Consider the following 20803-nt stretch of genomic DNA (forward strand, 5'->3'; position numbering starts at 1 on the left):
AGTTCAAGAGGGAGCTCATCAAAATCCCAGCTTAGACCCCTCCCCAACTAGCCCTGTGGTGAATGTAAACCTTCCAAATTGAAGATTGAAGAGTAATCTATAAGTAACTACTTCAAACATTCCTGTAACAGGATTAAGCGTAATCATAATAACAAAAACATAATCAAAAGGTAGATACCAACTGGACTTAGATTCAAATATTCTGTGATTTGTCGAAGCAGTGAATAATTATTCAAAATACCTTCTAAGGACAAATACATGTTCAGTGGAAACTGGTCAGTGAGTTTTTGAAAGACCAGTAGTTTTGTTCTAGAACACTCAACAAGTACATGATAGACATTAACTTCTTTTTCTGCATAAACACTATGTTTTTGCAATATACCTTTGAGGTGGATGCCATGCTGGAACATCTCAGATGCCTGACCCTGCTCACCTAAGGAAGTAAAAAAGGCTTTGAGTCACATTGCTTAAGAAGATCCACCATAGTCAAATCTGTATGAAATACAAGCTGCAGCCAGATACAACTTTGTGCCAAAGATGGCGAACAGTTTGGGGTAATCCAGTGCAGGACAGGCTATCGCCACTTTTTTTTCTCACACTTGATGGGGGACTGGAACACCTTAGTGAATATGAAGTAGCCTCCATCAGCACCACTTTACATCCTGCTGCAGGCGTGAAGTAGAGCAACTGCCAGATCCACCCCACACCCTCCCAAACCACCAACCCCTCCATCCATCCATGCCTCGCCCACTGCCTACCCCATACCCTCCTCCAGACCTGTCCATCTCTTAACCCTTTCAGCCCTTTAACAGCCTGTGCAATCCTCCCGGCCTGGCATGTTTTGGCCTGGCTGCATCAACAGGAAGGGGTGCTTCACTTCAGGCACAAATTTACAGCAACCATTCAACCAATACCAACCAAACTTCACATAATGACTGAAATATAATTTTGACACAAATTGCTGAAGTCACAAGATGAAGGATGCAATAGTTTACTTGTAACTATAAATTAAAAACAGAAATAGTAAAATGTTAACTTATGTCGATGTTGAAGGTTGTGGTCTATCTTCTTGATTGAAATGTCCACCACTGTGTCTAGACCGGTTGCTAATTTCATCTCTTTCACTTTTCTCAAGAATTATCGGATGAATTATAAGACAAATCGTCATTACCTGGGTCGAATTCGCTGCCAAGAGTCCATCATGATTTCACCGAGCACTTATACTGTTATAGTGCAGACATTTTACTATAAATTATAATCAGTGTGGAAAACTGGATAAAAAACACTAATTTTGATTTTTGGAATGAAACTTCGCATGCTAGCAAGGAAGTAAGTTAAGTTTGAGTTACTTCCCTTACCTATCAGTTTAACGCATAATAATGCACTGGTTCAAATCAGAGGGGCACGCTTCTCAGGCGGGCGCAGGGTTGAATGAGATAAGAGGTGATTTATGCCATGAACTTTCTATTTCAGAAAATGCATGCAACAGAAGCAATGCATAAAGATATTGTATGGATACACCATATTGCTGATTTCCTGGTGAATAAAGTAAACAGTGAAATTATGTGTTGTACTTTGTGTTAAGCCCTTGGTATTAAACATGCTTATTGTTTAAAGTGAGAGCGAAAATAGTTATCCATTATATATTTTGACAAAGACCCAAAAGTCGCGTGACTTCTGTTTTTGGTATTAGTAAATTAGTGTGTTGCAAGTGGACCTCAGCACCAAAGAGATCTGTGTGTATTTGACTTTGAGCAGGAGTGTGTGTATGTATATGTCTTGTCTTTCGGGGGGTTTTGTTGTTGTTGTTATCTATTTTTCTTCTGTTTTTGTTTTTTCTGTTTTGTTTTTGCTATGTACTACTGCTGCTAAATACTAGTTTTGGTGTCATATACTGTACCATGTCAAACTGATGCAAACCTCCTATTATTACACTTCTTGTGCACGCATGCGTATGCAGTGGTTCTCAGTGTTTGATGGATCTCTCTCTCCCCTTGTCTCTTCCTGTGTATATGTGCACATAACTCTTTACCTCCCTCCCTCTTGCTTTATATGTGTATCTGTATGTGTGTGCGTGTGTGCACATCTCCAGATTGTGGGTATGTCTGTCTCTCTTATTCTGCATATGTCCAGGAAACCTCTTCATACTATGTCTAAACATTTATGCATTTTTATTAGTGTATTTATGCAAGTGTCAGCAACTTGTCTTGAGCTTGTTTCCTCGTTCAGTCATTGTCTCTGTCCTGGCAACTTGATGGGCCTGGTCTCTTTCTGTCTGTCATGCAGTGTGTGAGTGTTTGTTGGTCTCTTTTTCTGACAATATCTGTTGGGTCTCTGTTTCTGACAGTACCTCTGTAATGGATCTTTCAGATTTGAACCCCCCTCCCCCCCTGATTGCTCAAAATCCCTGCTAACATGGTAGCACTCTTTTATTTTTAGTAACAAAATTCTCGGGCACTGAATAGGTTAAGTGTTCAAGTGTTGCTGCTTTATTATTGCAGACGGTGGGGAAAAGTTCAAAGATGTTGCAACACATCAACTACCGCATGCGGTGCACGCTACAAGACGGCCGCACATTCATCGGCACATTCAAGGCGTTCGACAAACACATGAACCTCATCCTGGGGGATTGTGACGAGTTTCGCCGCGTCAAGCCCAAGACAGCCAAAAGTGGGGAGCGGGAGGAGAAGAGGGTGCTGGGACTGGTGCTGTTGAGGGGAGAGCACTTGGTCTCCATGACTGTGGAGGGTCCCCCATCCACTGATGTAGGTCTTCTTTGCCTTCAGTTTGTGTATATGTTTGGTTGAGTCAGTGATGTGTGGATGTGTGTGATTGTGAACACAAGTTGGTATGAGATGTACTGTCAGCTGAAAATTGACCTTAACTTCTTAACTTATAAGTCTTGGATGTTTGGCATTGTACTTTCTGTAGTCATTAAAACCAAACATTACTTATTTACTGCAGTGATGGTGAAGAAAAGTATTTTCTATAATTATATTCTGCTTGTTCAGAGTTGTTGCAAAGTGAAAGTGAGCTTCCTTCACAATAATAATGATAAACAAGGGAATGAGAAGTGACAGTGCTTTTACTTTGTTCTTCCCCAGGGGATATTTATTTTAATCAGAGGGAGAAACAAGAAAACTGACTGCTTTATTATTTTTCTTTCCCCCTCAGGAGGGCATTGCTCGTGTTCCACTGGGAGGAGCGGCTGGCGGTCCCGGCATCGGGCGGGCAGCAGGGCGAGGTGTGGGAGGACCGTCAGGGTCAGGAGGAGCGCCAGGCCTGCAGGGACCCGTCAGGGGAGTGGGCGGCCCCTCACAGCAGATGATGGCCCCAGGGCGGGGAGCCACCATGTCCGCCCCACCTCGACCCAACATGCCACGCATGCCCATGGGAGGTAAGTGACACTTGTGGCTGATTGACTTGTTAGTCGGGACAGGAAGCGGCAGGTCCTTACAGATGTTGAGACTTACACATCTTTGTTTCGTATCACAGCGTTACTATTAGTATTATGTGTTGTCATTGAACCTGTGTCAAAAGTTTATTTTTTCACTCTGATGATCACTTGTCAGCAGGATTACGCAAACAGTTGTGGGTGGAGTTTCCTGAAATGTTGCAGAAGTGTTTATGTTGTCTGTGTGGGCAAAGGACCAGACATTTTGATTTTGGAAGTGATTGAGACTGGAACTAGATTTAGGAAATTTTGTAACAATTCTCCACTATTTGGGAGATTGGGTCTAAAGATAACGCACCAGTGTGATATCTTGACCAAAAACAAAATTTGACCCCCCAAAAAATACATACACACTTCTGAAAACCTGTTTGGAATGAAATTGAAAAAGAAAAGTGACAAATCTTATGATTATATGAGAATTTTAACCTTTTTTTTAAGCATTGGGAAACAGTAAAAGATAGTGACATAGATAGTGAAGGTATGCGCTGCAGAGCACCCTCTTGCTGAAGTAGTTTTTTAATTTTTTTTTTTTTTTTTTTTTAATAGGTTTTCACATGAAACGGTGAGCAATGGAAAAAACTGCTTAGATTCACCAGGAATACTGATGAAGGTGATTTGTGTGCAGTTGTTTTCATGTGAAACAGTGAGCCATGAACAAAGTGTGCTGTTAGATTTACCAGGGATACTGATGAAGACGTGTGTGCAGTTTTTGTGTGAAACAGTGAGCCATGAACACCGTATGCTGTTAGATTTACCAGGGATACTGATACAGGTGATATTTGTGCAGTTTTCATGTGAAACAGTGAGCCATGAACACTATGTGCTGTTAGATTTACCAGGGTTACTGATACAGGTGATTGTGCAGTTTTCACGTGAAACAGTGAGCCATGAACACTATGTGCTGTTAGATTTACCAGGGTTACTGATACAGGTGATATGTGTGCAGTTTTCATGTGAAACAGTGAGCCACAAAGCGCTCTTAGATTCACCAGGGATCCTAATGGAGATGATGTGTGTGCAGTTTTCATGTGAAACAGTGATCCATGAACAAAGTATGCTGTTATATATACCAGGGATACTGATGAAGATGATGTGTGTGCAGGTCCAGGCCCCAGAGGACCCCCAATGCACATGATGGGAGGTCCGGCCGGCAGAGGAGGACCACCACCCAGAGGACCCATGCCTGGCATGATGGGTCAGTAGTGACATGTTCCCTGCCTTTCTCCCCTTCAACTTCCCTACTTTGAGCATTTATTTTGAAATCTGACATTTTTGTTTATTATGCATGCGGTGGCCATAATAATAATAATTGTCTTGAAAACAATTAGAAGATAAGCATATTTTAATTGCTGAAAATATTTATCAATCTTTCTGACAGACTTACGTTATGATGATAGTGGTAAGTTTTAGTATTTTCACTCTTACGATAATAGTGGATACATTTCAGTATTTTCACTCTAAGCTGTAATTGAGAATGGTGATACTGGTGTTAGTGGGGAAACATTCCAACTAATTCCATTTTAAATGATGGCAGGAATTATACTTTAGTATATCTTTGGTTATAATTAAAATTGTATTTTTTGTTTGCGTGTTGCAGGCATGGGACCAGGAATGCGTGGACCTCCAATGTAAAGCCAGCTATTCATCATTTTTATTCCATTGTCTTCTCCATGTTGTCTTATTCATTGTCATGATCAGAACACATTTTGTCCTCAAAAAAAGAAAAATAAAAAAAAAAGGTGTGATAGCAACAGCATCTGAGTAAGACTAAGAGAAGTTTGTAATGTCTGATAATGTTGAATTGGTGTTCATGGAATTGGTGTTGTAATGCAGGAATTTTAATTTTTTTTTTAACATCTGTACCAAGACTGAATGTTTGGGAGCAGCTGGCAATCACTCACCAATTGAACTAAATATTTGTTGGTGTACACAGAGTGAACAACGCCCGCCTACATTTCTTCTCTCTTTTTTTCTGATGATTTTTACACAGCTTGATTTTAGCATCAGATGACAGTTAGAATCGGCTTTTCTTTTTTTTTTCTTTTTTTTTTTTTTTCTTCTTATAGTTAAGTTGAACTTCGTTTTAATACAGATGTGTTGTTGTTGTTGCATTAAAAAAGTCAAAACCATGTTGTTTTGGTTTCATTTCATTTTGGTTGTATTCATAATGGAGAGTGTTGCTGATTGAAAATAAACATGTTTTTGAGCAACTCAATGAATAGGAAATCTTTGTGGATAGTCTCTGTAAACGTTGGTCTATTGCTAAGAATGCAATTAATACACTACACAGTAAAAAAAGAAGAGACAACAAATTCACTCCGAAGCTCAGATAAAATAGACAGGTCAAGGGTCTTGGGACACTTGGAGACTCCAAACACTGGTGGTCTCATGGTTTGAGTTGAATTCAGTGGCTTTTTGCACCAAAGGTCTTTTTTTTAATCTTCAGTGCAGATGTGATGGTCAGTGTGGAAAGGCTTTCATAGGTGATGTTCAAGCATTCTCAGGAAGTAGCATAGCCCTTGTGTGTAAGAAACCTTTATTGTTTTTGTTATCCACAGTGGTCATCCTTTTGATCACTTGGCCATCTGTGGATATTTTAACTTGCGCACCAGTCATGATCAATTTCACTGACTATTACTGACAAGAAAATGGATTAAAGAGTATATATCTCCACCATGTGCATCTTGGATAGTGATTCTATATTTGTTTACATACAGTGTGAGTGTATGTAATAACCATATGCTTCATGTGTGTCTGGTAAATTTGAAGAAAGATGTTTCCTCTGGAAAATATTTTGTCAACACCACACACACAAGCATGCATTTTGCACATTACGTTATTTTTCAGTCTCATAGATGCCCTGTACCCTCACATGTACGTACTCATGCCCATCCTCCCTTTACACACATGCTAAGTATTCTCACTTTTACTACTAACGGGAGAAAGAGTGTGTGACATACAGGAATATTTTGCTAGTGCAGCCTTTTTCAAATTACACGAAATTTTGTTAATGATCTAATAATGTAACCATAATAAAACCCACTACATTATTTCTGTGCATCTAGCTGCAGCACACAATTTTGACAGTCTGCCATAAGTTGTGAACAGGTGACGATGTTGGCTTTGTTTCAATCACTGAGTCACAGCACTCGTACCACGGCAGCAGAATTGAAAATCATCTCGGCTGCATGTACTTTTTTGTGCTAACATGACCAGGTGTGGTATACATTTTCATGAATTCAAATTACATTTGATTTTACTTATAAAAAGTGATTTTGCAGTTGAAAACTGGTGCCATACTGTACAATATCAAAACTGATGTATTACTAGGCCTGTTGCGTTGCTCTGTTTTGCCAAATTTTGCAATGGACAAACGGAGAGTTCTGTGGCCATCTTGGATCTTGTGTATGTGTATCAAACTTTTACTTGAAATCGCAAACAATGCCAAAGGTGATCAACACAAGCAAAAGCAGCAAACATAAGTGCTGTCCTCCATTTCTTCAGTTGATGGCCTCCATTGCTAAACCAAACTGTACAATACATGCACACACACACACACAAATGGAGCAAAAAGTTGAAGAAAGAAGCCTTCTGTTTTGCACTTTCTTCCTCTCTCGATCGCCTCGTTGCTCGGAATTTCGGAGAGCCAATCAACTTCGAGAGCACAGATCATATGATGTTCCTATAAGTCATGTAAACACAGAACTCTCTAGCAGTCTATTGACTCAGATATAAGCCCAGCCAAGTTCACCCTGCTCTTGCCAATGAAATGTAAAACATGCCCTACAGTGATTAGTTCCTTTTGACCAGGTCTGTGGACACCTTATTGTCAGATTTTGCTATGCCTTGTTCAACACTTTTGTTGGCTTTAAAGCATGTTCATTTGGCTAGTTTCTCATTGGTGGCTTTTCCTTTTAACCCCTTTTCATCATTTCTGACGTTTGATTCAATCTTTCTCCTCTTTGAATCACTGCTTTCCTTTTTTTTTTTTTTCACTCTGCATCTACCTCACTTTTCTTACTCTGTGGGACTAGTCACTAACTCCTCATTTCAGGACCTTAACCTTAGCTGGCTGTCGCTTTTGACTACACATGGAAGCTCATGTGGGTCGTCCATGACCCATACTGCTGTCGCTTTTGACTACACACAGAAGCTCATGTGGGTCGTCCAAGACCCATACCTTAAAGACACAAAAACCTGTATATTCCTCCGAAGCTTGTGTGGGTCGTGCACGACCCATACTTTGTATAGAGATAAAAACCTGTATATTCCTCCAAAGCTTATAACAAAATATAGACAAGGAAAACCTATCGTAACAACTGATTACACACACATGCGCTTGCATATGCACACACTGACTTACACAAACATATACACTCGGAAGAAACACATGCTCACGCATTCACACACACACAATCACACATGCACACACAAAAGCATAACACCACATGCACATACATACAAACCCTACTTATGCACACACAGATAGAGACTGAGACAGAGAGATGACTCGTAGCATCCTATACATGTGCAATCAAAAATATTCACACAGGTACACGTTAGAGAAAGGGATGGAAGGGGGTAAAAGCTGAAGAAGGGGGGAGGGGTTAGTGGGAGAGTAGTGGGGTGTTGAGGCTATTAAAAGCAAAACTTCATTTTCCTTCACTAATTGCAAATTAAACCTTATGAAATCACTATTAAAAAGGTATGGGTTGTGCATGACCCACACGAGCTTTCGTGGGGTGACCACGTTTTTTCCACTTTAAAAAGCATGGGTCATACACGACCCACACAAGCGTCCGCGTGTAGTTAAAACGCCACCTTTAATTATTCATTAACTAATTAATGAATTTTTTTCATTTTTTGGCAAAAGTTGGCCTTTCAGGTGTAGGAAGCATTTCTGAAATTTCATAGAAAAATATTAAGAATTGGCTGAGATATTTGCGTCTTTGTACCCTTCTGGGTTGTGTATGACCCCGATAGCCAGCGAAGGTTAAAAGAATAAGAGCCAACCAAAAAATGTAAATGCACAGATTGTTCTTTTATTGTTCATCAAGTCATTCAACACAACAATATTCAAACCTACAGCAGCAATGTACCAAGGCTGGTCTCAAATTGGGAAGAAAAGGAACCATAAAATGTGTTCTGAAGATGAATACATTCCTCCAAGTCCAATAATTTCAATGGGTGTCTTACCTTTCCAGACCGCACGTCATGAACTGACAAAGCATCATTAACACAATTTTAATTGTTCATGCAAAATTTGACCTATAAAAGTTACAAGTGAAGCTGTCAAACCAGGTCTAAGGAAATGACGAATAAAAAATTGTTAGAAATAATTTGTTATATCTCGAAAATGGAAAGAGAAAAGAAATAACCCCAAACTTTTACACTTTCCAATTATTTACACACACAGACACCCTGAGAAGTTGTGTTTTCTGACAATACACACAATGAAAGAAAAGTCATTTTCACAAGAACTTGTATATATCAACTGGACTGAAGATCCAGGAAAGATTCTCTCATGAGAACTGACATTTTGTGGTTCCTCTTCTGACCTCACTCCAACACTTCAAATAATCAACATGTAATACTCTGTTCCCAAGCCACAGCTTTGCCACAGTCCTGATGGATTTGATAAGGAGTTATCACCCTTGACTTGAATTCTTCTCTATTAAATTTAACACACTTCCATTGTGACCAAAGGTCAAGACACCTAACCAGCATCATCATCGACCATTCCTACCCACCTCCCATGACATTCCTCTGACCAACAGACATGTCAAGCTTCTTCCAATTAAAAAAAAACAAAACAATAACAATCCATTCCTGACCCTGGTCAGAAGAAACGTGTCATTGGTACTCCCCCACCCCCACACACATCTGCCTGCCATGGATCATAACAACAGTGTCCTAAGCGTCTCATCTCCTCCATAATTTTCAATTCTTGCAAAGTCACATTAAAACACGAACAACACAAACACTGTAGCCTTTTTTTTTCTTTCACAGGGACTTCGTCACATATGACTGAAATGTTTAATTATGATTTGCTCTGTTCTGGAAAGAAGGCTAAAGAATAAGACAGTACAAAGTCAAAGCTGACTGATTCTTTAGCCACCAAGTTTCTGTGTGAAAAACACTCGGTGCCAAATATTTTATACACTATGCTTTCGGTCACAAAATATGGTTTGTGTTTTAACAACGCATGGACTTGCTCATTTCAAACCTGGTCATGGGGGTAGGGAAGGTTAGTCAATTACCTGTTGATAGAGAAGTTGACTGCAGCTGTCCGGTTTTGTTACAATGTGATAAGTCCATTTAACATGGCCCCTCAATGTCGAATTTAGCCTATGGAGGGGGTGACCTGTAAAGCTGCCTATGATGGCAAATGAGGTAATTTACCAACAGTCAAGCTTGATCTTCCAGAGGGCTGATTACCACTTCCATGAAATGAGACTGCCACAGCAATGCTCACAAGCTGTCAACTCAAAAATGTCAGAGAATTTAATTTTCAGCAGCTTTAAGTCTTCAGTCAGTCCAAACCATGTTTATCAAATTAATGGAATGTGATCTGCAGAACAACTTGCTATTTTTCTTTTTGAAGTGAAATGATTTATATTCATATTTTGTTGAAAAAAAACCAAAAAAACTTTCCCTATTACTATTGAACATCTATACTGTTTGCAGCTGACAATCACTGTCATTCACTTCACATCTGTGTCAGTACTGTCATTCATTTTACTTTACCATCTCTGCAAATTCATACCAATGTTATTTTTTTAATTCTTCCCCTTCTTGTTTATATTTACACAAACCAACTCTCTTCTTTAGCCTTTTTCTCTTTCATGTCATAGGAACTGTTTCCCAAAACTGCCATTCATGGACAAATCTTACAAAATAGAAGAGCAAGCGTTTTCCTCTCCCTCAGGGACTCTCAGGCCAAAGGTTGGTTTACTTGTTCTTTTGCAGCTTCTTTCACTGTTTGCACATTGTGATTTACATCTCAACTATCACACCCAACCATTCCCACTCTCTCCCAAGCCTTCACAAAGAAAAAAGGTCATCAAGTTATTCTACCTGTCTCCAGTGCAGTGAGATGTGGCATGACTTAAAAGAAAAAGACTCCTATTATAATGAAACAAACCAGAAAGATACAATTTCTGAGGCATGGAGTGACGGATCTGTCCATATGCATCCGAGAAATCAGGACATGTCAACTCAGCAGGTTGTGTTCCAACATAGATGCATGGACAGATTTATAAGAACTCTTCACATACAGCTGTGTATGTATGGGCTACATACAAGAAACATAAGAGGGAAGGGGGGGAGGGACGGGTGTGTGGGGAGGGGGGGGGGGAGAGAAACTTATCAGCTCAGCAGGTTACTCTGAAATGGAAGTTGGGACATACAGACAAAATCCATGGCCATGATGTGGCGCAGGTCTACCTGTATGCATCCAAAACACCAGTGCGGGTGTAACTCAGCAGGTCACTCTTTAAATACAATGAGAATGATCCCTCTGAAATGGCTCTTTCTACAATAACCAAGACATGAAGTGAGCCACTGACATGGACAAACCAAACATCCACCCATACATGACCATGAAATAGCTCATTTCAAGCTAGCAGCAGCTCCCAACCATTCAAGCAATTTGCAAGTCACCAGTAAGGCAAGACATAAAACACAAGTACTTTTGGACAATATTTTATCTGGGAGAGAGGAAAAAAACAAAACAAAAAGAGCCAAGAAACCGCCATGTTACCACAGACATGTCACACAATGATATGATCATTCTTCTCAATTGTGAAAGGGGATCTCAACTGTGAAATGGGGAAAATGGAATAGTTTGGTAAAGGTCTGTGTGTAAGTTTGTCACTCTTACTGAACCTTCTTCAGGTGACAAAGACCACACTGACTTTATCCCGACTGACATTGCTTGTCTGCTCCTGCACACACAGGGAGACCGTCCATCTGTAAATAAGTCACTGCTGTTGTTTTGTTTTGTTTTGTTTTGTTTTGTTTGTTTGCAAGCAAAATATTGGGGCTGTAAGAATGGTTGCCGTGTGGCAAAACCATGGATTTAAGTCACAAAAGCAAACCAGCTAGCCTCTTGTTATTCTTCAGTGTCCAGTTGAGGCCACTGCCCACCAATAATTTACAACCGAAACATTGAATGAGCAGGAAACCATCTCTCACCCTGCTACACTTGGGCAAGCTGCCTTTCTTTTTGCATCGTGTCCTGCCTGAAGTTGGGGAAGTTGTTTTATCTTTTTTTCTTCTTCTTTTGTTTTGTTTTTTTGTGTGGATGGGTCAGCAGACCAACACAGAGGGTCAAGGAGCACCTCCCATCCCCTGGAGCTGGCTGGTCCATCCCTCATCCTTGGGCCAATGCAGAAATGACGTCACACACTTCTTCCACTTCGGGGTTCTGCTGCTGTCCACACCCTTCAAACCTACGAAGGCACAGCTGTGCTCTGGTTTTGATTCTGGTTCTGGTTCTGGAGGGTGAAATAAATCACACAATTATTTTTGTTATCACAATCATAGGAACCAGGGGAAATAAAGCAATTATTATTGTTATAACGTTCACAGGAATCAGGGAAATTAAACCAAACAATTATTTTCATAACATTAACAAAAATCATTAATTAGGTGAAGAACACTATTTTCTCTTTATTCAAAGAACATGCATGTGCACAACAACTGCTCCTCTGTCTTGCCCTCTCAACACTGTCAACAATAGATTACATCTCTCTCAATATTCTCAATATCCAAACTGTTTTCTTTTCTGTCACATTAACTAATTTACATATTCACCTCTGTAAACTTTGGTCTACTGCATTATGCTAAGTACTAACGTATTTGTTTCTGTCAAGCTGTGTAAGCTAATTCACATATTCACCTCTGAACTTTCTGGTCTATTATATTAAGTACGAAGAGATATATTCAGCATTCATGATCTAATTTACAATGAAAGCATTCACAAGATAGTTCAGAAAGTCTCTGTACATCTCTTTATAGATGTCAAATGTATTACTCTTATAATGTACTCATTTTATAAAGACCTGTTCCAGGTATGTCATTGAATACTGAAAACCCTCAACATTCTGAGTGTCTTAAACCTGTGCCTACCACATCGAGCTACAATGACTGAAATTTTCTCAATCTAAATACCGGATACCGCCAAATACCAGGTCAACAACTTTCACATATCCCAGAATTCATCTACAAATGTACTGTCTTCCAGAAGTTCCATTTCCAGCTGCCATTTTGAGCTTTGATGCATTACTTCTTCTGCTGATGTAGTTCTCTGCTATGAATTTTCAAGGATCAGCTTTTTCTTTTTTTTTGTTTTGTTTTTGTTTTTTTTGCAAAGATGTTTTTGACAAAATGGCGGATAAAGAGACTATGCAACTTAAGGAATTCTCAGAAAAAAAAAACAGCAACAAAGAGAGTGATAGGGAAACACACATCAAGGAATTCTGAAGCAAGACAAATCTGATGACGATCTTGACTCAGCAATAAACAATGACTGTCCACTTGCTGATATTGATGACGAAATCATTACAAATCTGGAAGACCATGACAGTGATGAAAGTTGCCCATGCTGCTGGAAACAGCTAAAAAAAATTGAATTTTTTAAAATAAAGAAGATACAGGAAAAAAGAAAAATGGTCCCTAGAGATTCAGTGTTTAATAACTTTTCTTCTCATTTGCAGGCAATGGAACCAATGGAGTCAGTGACCAGAATACAAATATTCTGAAAACAAAACAAAAAACTCTGCCTCACACTTAAGTCATCCTGTGTCATCTTACCCGATTGGCTGGCGCCCTCCTGCTGTCGCCACTGTAGCCTTTCCTGTCATTGTAACGTCTGTCATCACTGTAACGGTCGTCGTTATAGCGCCGGTCATCCCCATAGCCCCCACGACCTCCTCTCCCACCACGACCACCTGTATCCAGACAAAGCATTAGCCACTTATAACTTGCTCATACAGACCAGCACAGTTCTGTAACATTATCGCACAACACACAAGCATGAAACACTACTGTTTTTCTTCTCCTCCCTCCCCTTCCCTCCCCCTGCATGTAACGAAGGTGCCAAACACAGCACCATTGCCATTCATAACTTGCTCAAACAGACTAACACAGTCCTATAACATTATCACACAACACACCAGCACGAAACACTTCTGTTTTTCTTCTCCCCCCTCACCCTACTTGTAATGAAGGTTTTTTTCTTTTCAATCAGAACACAGTCCACTCTAAACACAAAAATGAGAAAAAAACATGAAACTGACATTCAATGAAGTCAGCAGCACTCCTTTACAATGATCACATCTCAGTAAACCATCTGCTGTGCCCTAGCGTCTAAAGAAGCCTTGCCGCGGTCCGTATCGGGAGGAATCATGAGCTCCGGGCCTGGGAGAGTCTCTTGCCGAGTCTCAATCCCAGCCTCATGATTCCTGCCTTCGTGGGATGGCATACGAGGCATGGTACCCCTGCTTAGGCACCCAGCGAAAATCCGATCCCCAACAGAGAAAGGAAAGACAGGATCAGCTTAAGAGGTAGAGAAAAAAGAACGAATCAAGGGGGCCGAGTCGAATCGAGTACACAGAATGTAAGAATACAATAAACACAAGCCGCATGCAGCAAAATAAGGCCAAATGAATACGCTTAATAGCCAAAAAAAGCATAAGACGAGACAGAGCGTAAACCTGACAAGATGGCGTGGAGAGCCTTGGCCAAAGGAATGATTCAGCGCTTATAGCTTTTAGAGGTGTTTGACTGGCTAAAAGCAGACCGGGCAAGACCGCTCGTTTTTTCACTGTTAGCCGGGCGAAATTTGGCCAAGCAGAGCAAACCGATAGGCCTAGTTTGCATCAGTTTGACATAGTACAGTATATGACACCAAACCATCTGCTGTGCCCTATACAATTACATGCTGTGTTCATTCAAAATGCAGCCAGGGGTGGTGGTCTTGGGGAAACAAGCAGTGACTTGTACACTGCAAATGATGGCGGTCTTCACTCGCTTCTTCACTGTTGGACCTTCACATTCCTCTCAGCCACTCTTTCTGCCACACTGCTCTGCCTCTAAAAGACTGTGACAATAAAAAGATTTTCAAAAAAACAAAAAACATTTGGATTAGATATAGTTCCCCCCACTTACCTCCAAATCCATAGCCGTCTCTCTGATAACCTCCCCTTCCTCTCCCGCGGTATCCACCACGGCCTCTGCCTCGTCCTCTCCAGCCCCGCCTGGCCTCAGACACTCCGAAGGTCTCCGTGTTCAACTTGCGCTCCTCTCGCCATGTCAGGCGGTTGCTGTAATTATACCAAAACACTTCACGTTACCTGGGCTCCTATGGAAAACTGATGCAGGTACTTCAGAAATCACACCAAACTGGCTACGCACGAACGTGTTGCTATGTCAATAAAGCTGACCAATGCCAAACAAATGTTCAGAGTAGTAAAATGCAAAATTCAATAATTTTGTTTTGAAAGCCTCCAACCCAGCTACTGCACCAACAAATGGGGCATTCAAAGCACCAGTCTTTTCATTTCATTTCAAAATATTTTGCTTCAAACACCATGTGTGCGTGCCCAAAACATTATCAGTGTGTACAGATGTGTACACACCCATATTTGATTGGCTAAATGCCACACAGTTTATGATCGCTTTCCTGTCGATCACCACTGCAAAGCCACACTATGACATCAACACTGCAAAGCTACACAGCACTCATGGCACTTCAAGTGGATAATCACTGCCAAATGATAAATGCAAACAACAGTGCTGCTTACCTATGTGCTTTGGCTGTAGCATCACAGCTGATGTTGTCAAAGAAAGATTTGCTTTTGTCATAGTACACTTCAGGCTCTTCCTCTTCCTCCTCCACTTCCTCTTCAGCTTCCTCTGGATCAGCTTCCTTCTCTCCATTCAACTGCTTGTCTCCTGGAACTGCAATATCATATTCGATTCTGAATGTATTCAGATCTTAATTTTTCAATGTTTTCACACTAGAAAATAATTAAAACTGAAAGTGTTCAGTTGTGGTTAACAAATAGTAAAGAGTGGTAACTCTCTCCATTCACAAGGTACACAACTTCAAGTCAGTGCTGCTTATGCTACCGATTCAGGTAGCACACAGGTAAATAAAAGGTACACTGGAACAAACCCAGACACGTCCTCAAAAAAGGAAGCGCCTGGCCTGTCCTTATACCGATCATTTGACATGTGCACACAGCAGCAAAGACAGAAGAAATGTGCAAACACACATTAGCTTTTATTCAAGAATGGCATAGCCTCTTTAATCCTGAAAAAACCACACAGAACGCATGGACAAAACAGAACGAACACATGGTTACCTCTGTGATTTTTCAACTTGAAATTAACAAGTAGTAATAATAATAATAATAATAATAATTTTGTTCAGTTGTGGGTTGTTGTTTCGCTTACATCATCTACAGTCACTGCTATACTTTTCTTTTTTTTTGATGAGATAATAATTATGATGTTTCTCTAACACACACTCTTTTTAAGAACGCTGAGTTATCTGTAACTTCAAAGGGCTGCACTGACCAAACAGGTAATACTGTGTAAATTTCGACACATGTCTGCACTCAATTTCAACACCAAAGATAAAACAGCCAACATGAAATGACATACAACAAACTATACAAATAGACATAAGCATGTACCTGCTTACCTATCACCCTCGTATATATATATATATATATATATATATAGAGAGAGAGAGAGAGAGAGAGAGAGAGAGAGAGAGAGAGAGAGACATAGAGACATACATACATACATACATACATATTGTATTGTGTTCCAACAGGTATCTGAAAATTTCCTCTTAAAATGAGAATCTGTATTCTCTCACACTTTTAAGTGTCTCAGTTAATTATGCATAAGCACTATGAAAAAGTCCACAACGTGGGTGGAGAGGAATATTGTTGGTTTTTTTCCAGTTATTTCTGAATAAATGTTTATTTTCACTTGAAAACAAGTCAACATGAAAAAATGATTCAGTGATATACACACTGAAAGTTCAATTTTGTAAACAAAACACAGAAGATCCAATCACCTGGAATTCTATTACCCGAGTATTCCAAATGCTTTTGTACCACTGCATAAGACACACACACACACAGTTTCTCTCTCTCCTCTTAAGTCTTTCTGTGAGTTAATGCTCTTCAATTCATTACCATTCAAACATTTTTGACACTGACAGTGTAAGAATAACAAAGTGAAAAAACACCACTGACTGAACTAATGCATTCACTAGTGTTTAACCCTTTCGCTGCCAGGAAAATAAGATTTAAGTGAAATCTATTTGCCAGGGTTTTTCCACAAAAAATGGGTATAAATTTTCAAAAAATTCTGTGCTCTTTGTTATTGGAGAAAGACCCATAAAAGTATATATTTTCTGAAAGGTAAATGAATAAAGAACACAAAACACATGTTTCCCTATTTTATATATTTTTAGTGACATGCTGTTGTCATTGCTGACATTAGTCAGGTAATTTGCACTAAAATATCATATTTTCTGGACAAATGGATATCTGCATACACAAAATCATACTAGAACGACCACAATAAAAAAAAAATTAAATAAAAAGAGATAGATATACAATGCATTGTGACTTCTCCAAGTGATAATGTGGATGAGAGGCCACCCCCCTCCTCTTCACCCCTCTCACACGGTCACTTTATCCAGTTCTCATCAGACCGCATTGGCTGAGTGCCATGAAAATCGCTCACATTGCCCTGCTAATAATTCAGTCACTTTCTGTCGTCTGCTAAGGTTTGCACAGCCGGCATCACTCACTGATAGTCATATCTTGGCCACTCTCTTGATTGCTCCCTTTATTTTCTATCAAATCGTCCTATAAATGTTCATCACTGTCTTCTTCGAGTTTACGCTTCAATTCTTTCTGAGCATCAGCAAAAGAAAGCAATCTTGGTTGATTTAGTTCACTACGATCGCATGTCTTGAGCACGGTGTCAGTCCGACATTTTGTTGAGCGAGCGAGGAGAGGAGCCAGGCAAACACTGGGACAGTAACCCATCCAAAACATTCAAAGGACTGGCTCATGACGTAGATGGGGTTTCTAGCTATGAATAAAATCCAGAAAGATTCCCCAAGCTAAAGCTACCAGCATTTTTGTCAACGAACTGAACGCAAAGGAGGGAAAAGTCAGAATATTTCGATGACGAGTTATCTCGTCATATAGGCAGCCTAGGGGTTAAAGAATCCCCCCCCCAAAAAAACAAAAATTCCACTTAAAGCATCCCCCCCCCCCCCCCCCAAAAAAAAAGACCAGATCAAAGCCAACTCACCTCCACCAATAGTCAATTTCTGCTTTAGCTCTTTCTCGATCTCCTCCTTGTCAAACTGAGCATTGGAACTCTCAAAGTCAAACTCGCCCTCGAACTTGAGAGGGGGCGCCGAGCTCTGCCGCCAGGACCCCCGGCTGCGCATGTTCTGACGAGGCGGGGGGCCTCCAGTCCTGGGAGCCCCTCGCGGGGCCCCTCGCATCTGCTGTCCACCTGCGTTGGAGACATAGCCATCTGCATTCACTATTAGTATGAACACTGCAGGAAGATGACGACATACACTTACTCTTCACACATCCTAAGTCATGGTAATCCAACACAGAAGGAACAAAACAAGAAGAGAAAAAGGATTTTGTGGTACAGTTCTCTTACTCAAGCAAAAACAAATGAAATAAATCTATTATTAAAAAAAAAAAAAAAAAGCAAAAGCCTTGAAATAAATATACCACAGAAAAAAAAGAGAAAGTAAAATCAAATGACCATCACTTCAGGATAACATGACATATTCTGACAGACATTCTAACAAAGCTTATTGTAAACAAAACGGTAATAGAGAACCCAAATCATAGAAACATGAGAAATATGTACACACAACTTCTCTAAAAACGACAAGAAACAAACCAACCCCCCCCCCCCCCCCCCCCCCCCAAAAAAACAAAAAAACAAAAAACCACCACCAAAGAAATGATTTCACACTGGAACCCCTTCACTACCCACTCACTCCAGGACAACAATTCTCAAACATCATCAACATTTTTTTTAAATAACGCAAGGAAACCAAAAAAAAAAAAACAAAAAAAAACCAAGAGAGGCAAGGCCTTCAAGACTCGCTTGTGATACACTTTAAAAAAAAAAAAAAAAATCTAATCATTAAAATGTGTTCTGTATTTGTTATTATAAAGCTTCGGGTTAAAAAAAAAAAAAAAAAAAAAAGTCCTAACCAGATTCAAACCCCGCGTGTTCGGGTGAAAAGAAACTGTCTTACCCATTACACTATCGTGGCTCCTTAACTGACGTTCTAAAATTTAATATTTGAACATACTTTTTTAAAGAGCGATAAATCAAATGCGGTATTCGCAGTGAGAATGCTGTTTAAATCATATTAATCTGGTGTATCTTGGGCATTCAAAAAATCTTTAAGGGCAATAAAAAATTCTTTTTAAGTCCGCTGTAAAAGAGACGTGGCAATCACCGCAATCACACTGCAACATTTAGCCGTTTTCTCTAGATCTAGACAGATGTACAAGTTAATTTCACCCACCGGGAATGTAGTACGACACGGTCGAATCAATTTCTCTTTTATGTTTATTCTAGTTTTATAGTTTTAAAGTTGATATGAAAATTTAGTATTTTGTTAAACTAATAACATGTAGAGCCAAGTACAAGTACTTCTAAACGTCGTATGAAGTGAAAAGGACTTCATTTTGAGAAAAGTCATGACTGGAAATTTTTTCGTTTCATCAATTCAAGGGTATTAACCCGCATGGTTTACAATTTTTAACTGTGAATTCCGACTGATTCTGTGGATATTTTTATGGCAGTTTGGGGCATAATCCAGTAAGTGATGAGGTGTTCACAAATCTTTCTCTGAATAAATATTTAACGGTCTCCTTCTCCAACTTTCCATCACATGTTATCGTGTATTGTCCATTAAATATAGGATTGAACAGGCAGGTCAACAACTTGAAACAAAATGGTGTCGTTCACGTTCGCGAAGAATATGAGCACGCGCTTTGAATGTGTATAAATATGTTTACACAATTGATTTTTGCCCATGACCTTCAGGGCTCAGCGAATAGATATATAAAGTCCACTCGTCGTACTGATTTTAGTATTTTCAGAAAAAGACCACTTGGGCGAATGAACATAGTGAAAGCCCCGTACACTGAGAGTAAAACACACAAGCTTTTTATGTATTGAGTATAATTTCAAAATGTAATGTTTAAGATGAGAAAGATCAGTTTAAAGCAAATTTAGTCCCCTAGCATTAATTACAGATTAATTTCCCTTTTTTTACTATCTGCACCAAAACGTTTACAAAATAAATAAAACTTCCATGCTTAGCAAAAGAAGTTCCTGTTTGAACAAAAAATGATAATAATGACTGCTCTTGTTGTTGTGTCAGAATATCAGATCAAAGTGCCAAGTTTAGAGAATAAAAAAAAATATAACAGTAAATGCAGTTTGCATATAATTTGGCTTCTTTTTAAAAAAAAAATTTTGTGCCCATCCCAGAGGTGCAATATTCTTTTAAACAAGATGACTGGAAAGAACTGAATTTTTACTATTTTTATGCCTAATTTGGTGTCAACTGACAAAGTATTTGCAGAGAAAATGGCAATGTTAAAGTTTACCATGGACACACAGACACACACACACACAGACAACCGAACACCGGGTTAAAACATAAACTCACTTTGTTTACACAAGTGAGTCAAAAAGGAGGGGGATATGGGGGGGGGGGGGGAAAGCAAAAAGCAAAGAAGCTTACTACGATTGCCGCCGCCTCCACCACCACCACCGCCTCGAGCCCTGCCCATCTGTCCCCCAGACTGCGGGCGCTGATGCTGCTGCTGGTAGTGCTGCTGATGGGGGCCACGCTCACCAACGCCACCCTGGCCCTGGTGGGGGTGAGGGTGGTGGGCAGAACGCTGCTCCACCTGCCGGTGGTGCGTCCCCCACGCTCCCCCCTGCTGCTGCTGCTGGGGGTGGTGGTGGTGGGGGTGGTGGTGGTGCGATGCTCTCCCCCCGTGGTCTTTGCTGGTCGGGCTGAGCGGAGCCTGCTCCATGCTGGACGGTTTGTGGCTGGCTGGGGGCGGCCCGTGCATGTCTGGAGGGGGAGAAGAACAAAATGCGGTGGTAATCATGCAGTGTGCGCTTCAAACTTTTATTTAAACAAAACATGGTAAAAGAACAAAGAAACTGTATCATGTCCTCAAAGATCATAAATTCAGTTTTTCAGAGATACCATCTTAATCACTGCTCTCAATAGATATGCTA

The 20803-nt window shown here is 40.1% G+C and overlaps 2 protein-coding genes across 6 annotated transcripts in view; one reads left to right on the top strand and one right to left on the bottom strand.

Annotated features, from left to right (window-relative positions):
* LOC143300622 (small nuclear ribonucleoprotein-associated protein B'-like) overlaps positions 1–5583 on the top strand; it is a 6751-nt gene extending 1168 nt beyond the window's left edge. Inside the window, exons 2-5 of one of the 2 annotated variants that reach the window (XM_076614417.1) lie at positions 2502–2765; positions 3175–3397; positions 4557–4649; positions 5052–5583. In XM_076614417.1, coding sequence (XP_076470532.1) covers positions 2502–2765; positions 3175–3397; positions 4557–4649; positions 5052–5086 — 615 coding nt within the window. In that variant the 3' untranslated portion in view covers positions 5087–5583. Of the gene's footprint in view, positions 1–2501; positions 2766–3174; positions 3398–4556; positions 4658–5051 lie in introns of those variants that run through there. The other variant, XM_076614418.1, reaches the window with a different exon arrangement.
* A 2893-nt stretch (positions 5584–8476) lies between these two features.
* LOC143300850 (protein LSM14 homolog B-like) overlaps positions 8477–20803 on the bottom strand; it is a 29800-nt gene continuing 17473 nt past the window's right edge. For 3 of the 4 annotated variants that reach the window (XM_076614792.1, XM_076614794.1, XM_076614791.1), the window contains 6 exons: positions 20295–20633; positions 17807–18037; positions 15262–15418; positions 14627–14781; positions 13271–13407; positions 8477–11952 (listed from right to left, as the gene is read on the bottom strand). In XM_076614792.1, the coding sequence (XP_076470907.1) occupies positions 11908–11952; positions 13271–13407; positions 14627–14781; positions 15262–15418; positions 17807–18037; positions 20295–20633 (1064 nt within the window). In that variant the 3' untranslated portion in view covers positions 8477–11907. The remainder of the gene's footprint in view (positions 11953–13270; positions 13408–14626; positions 14782–15261; positions 15419–17806; positions 18038–20294; positions 20634–20803) is intronic. The other variant, XM_076614793.1, reaches the window with a different exon arrangement.

The sequence above is a fragment of the Babylonia areolata genome, chromosome 26 (assembly GCF_041734735.1).
Source record: "Babylonia areolata isolate BAREFJ2019XMU chromosome 26, ASM4173473v1, whole genome shotgun sequence".
NCBI classification, from domain to species: domain Eukaryota; kingdom Metazoa; phylum Mollusca; class Gastropoda; order Neogastropoda; family Buccinidae; genus Babylonia; species Babylonia areolata.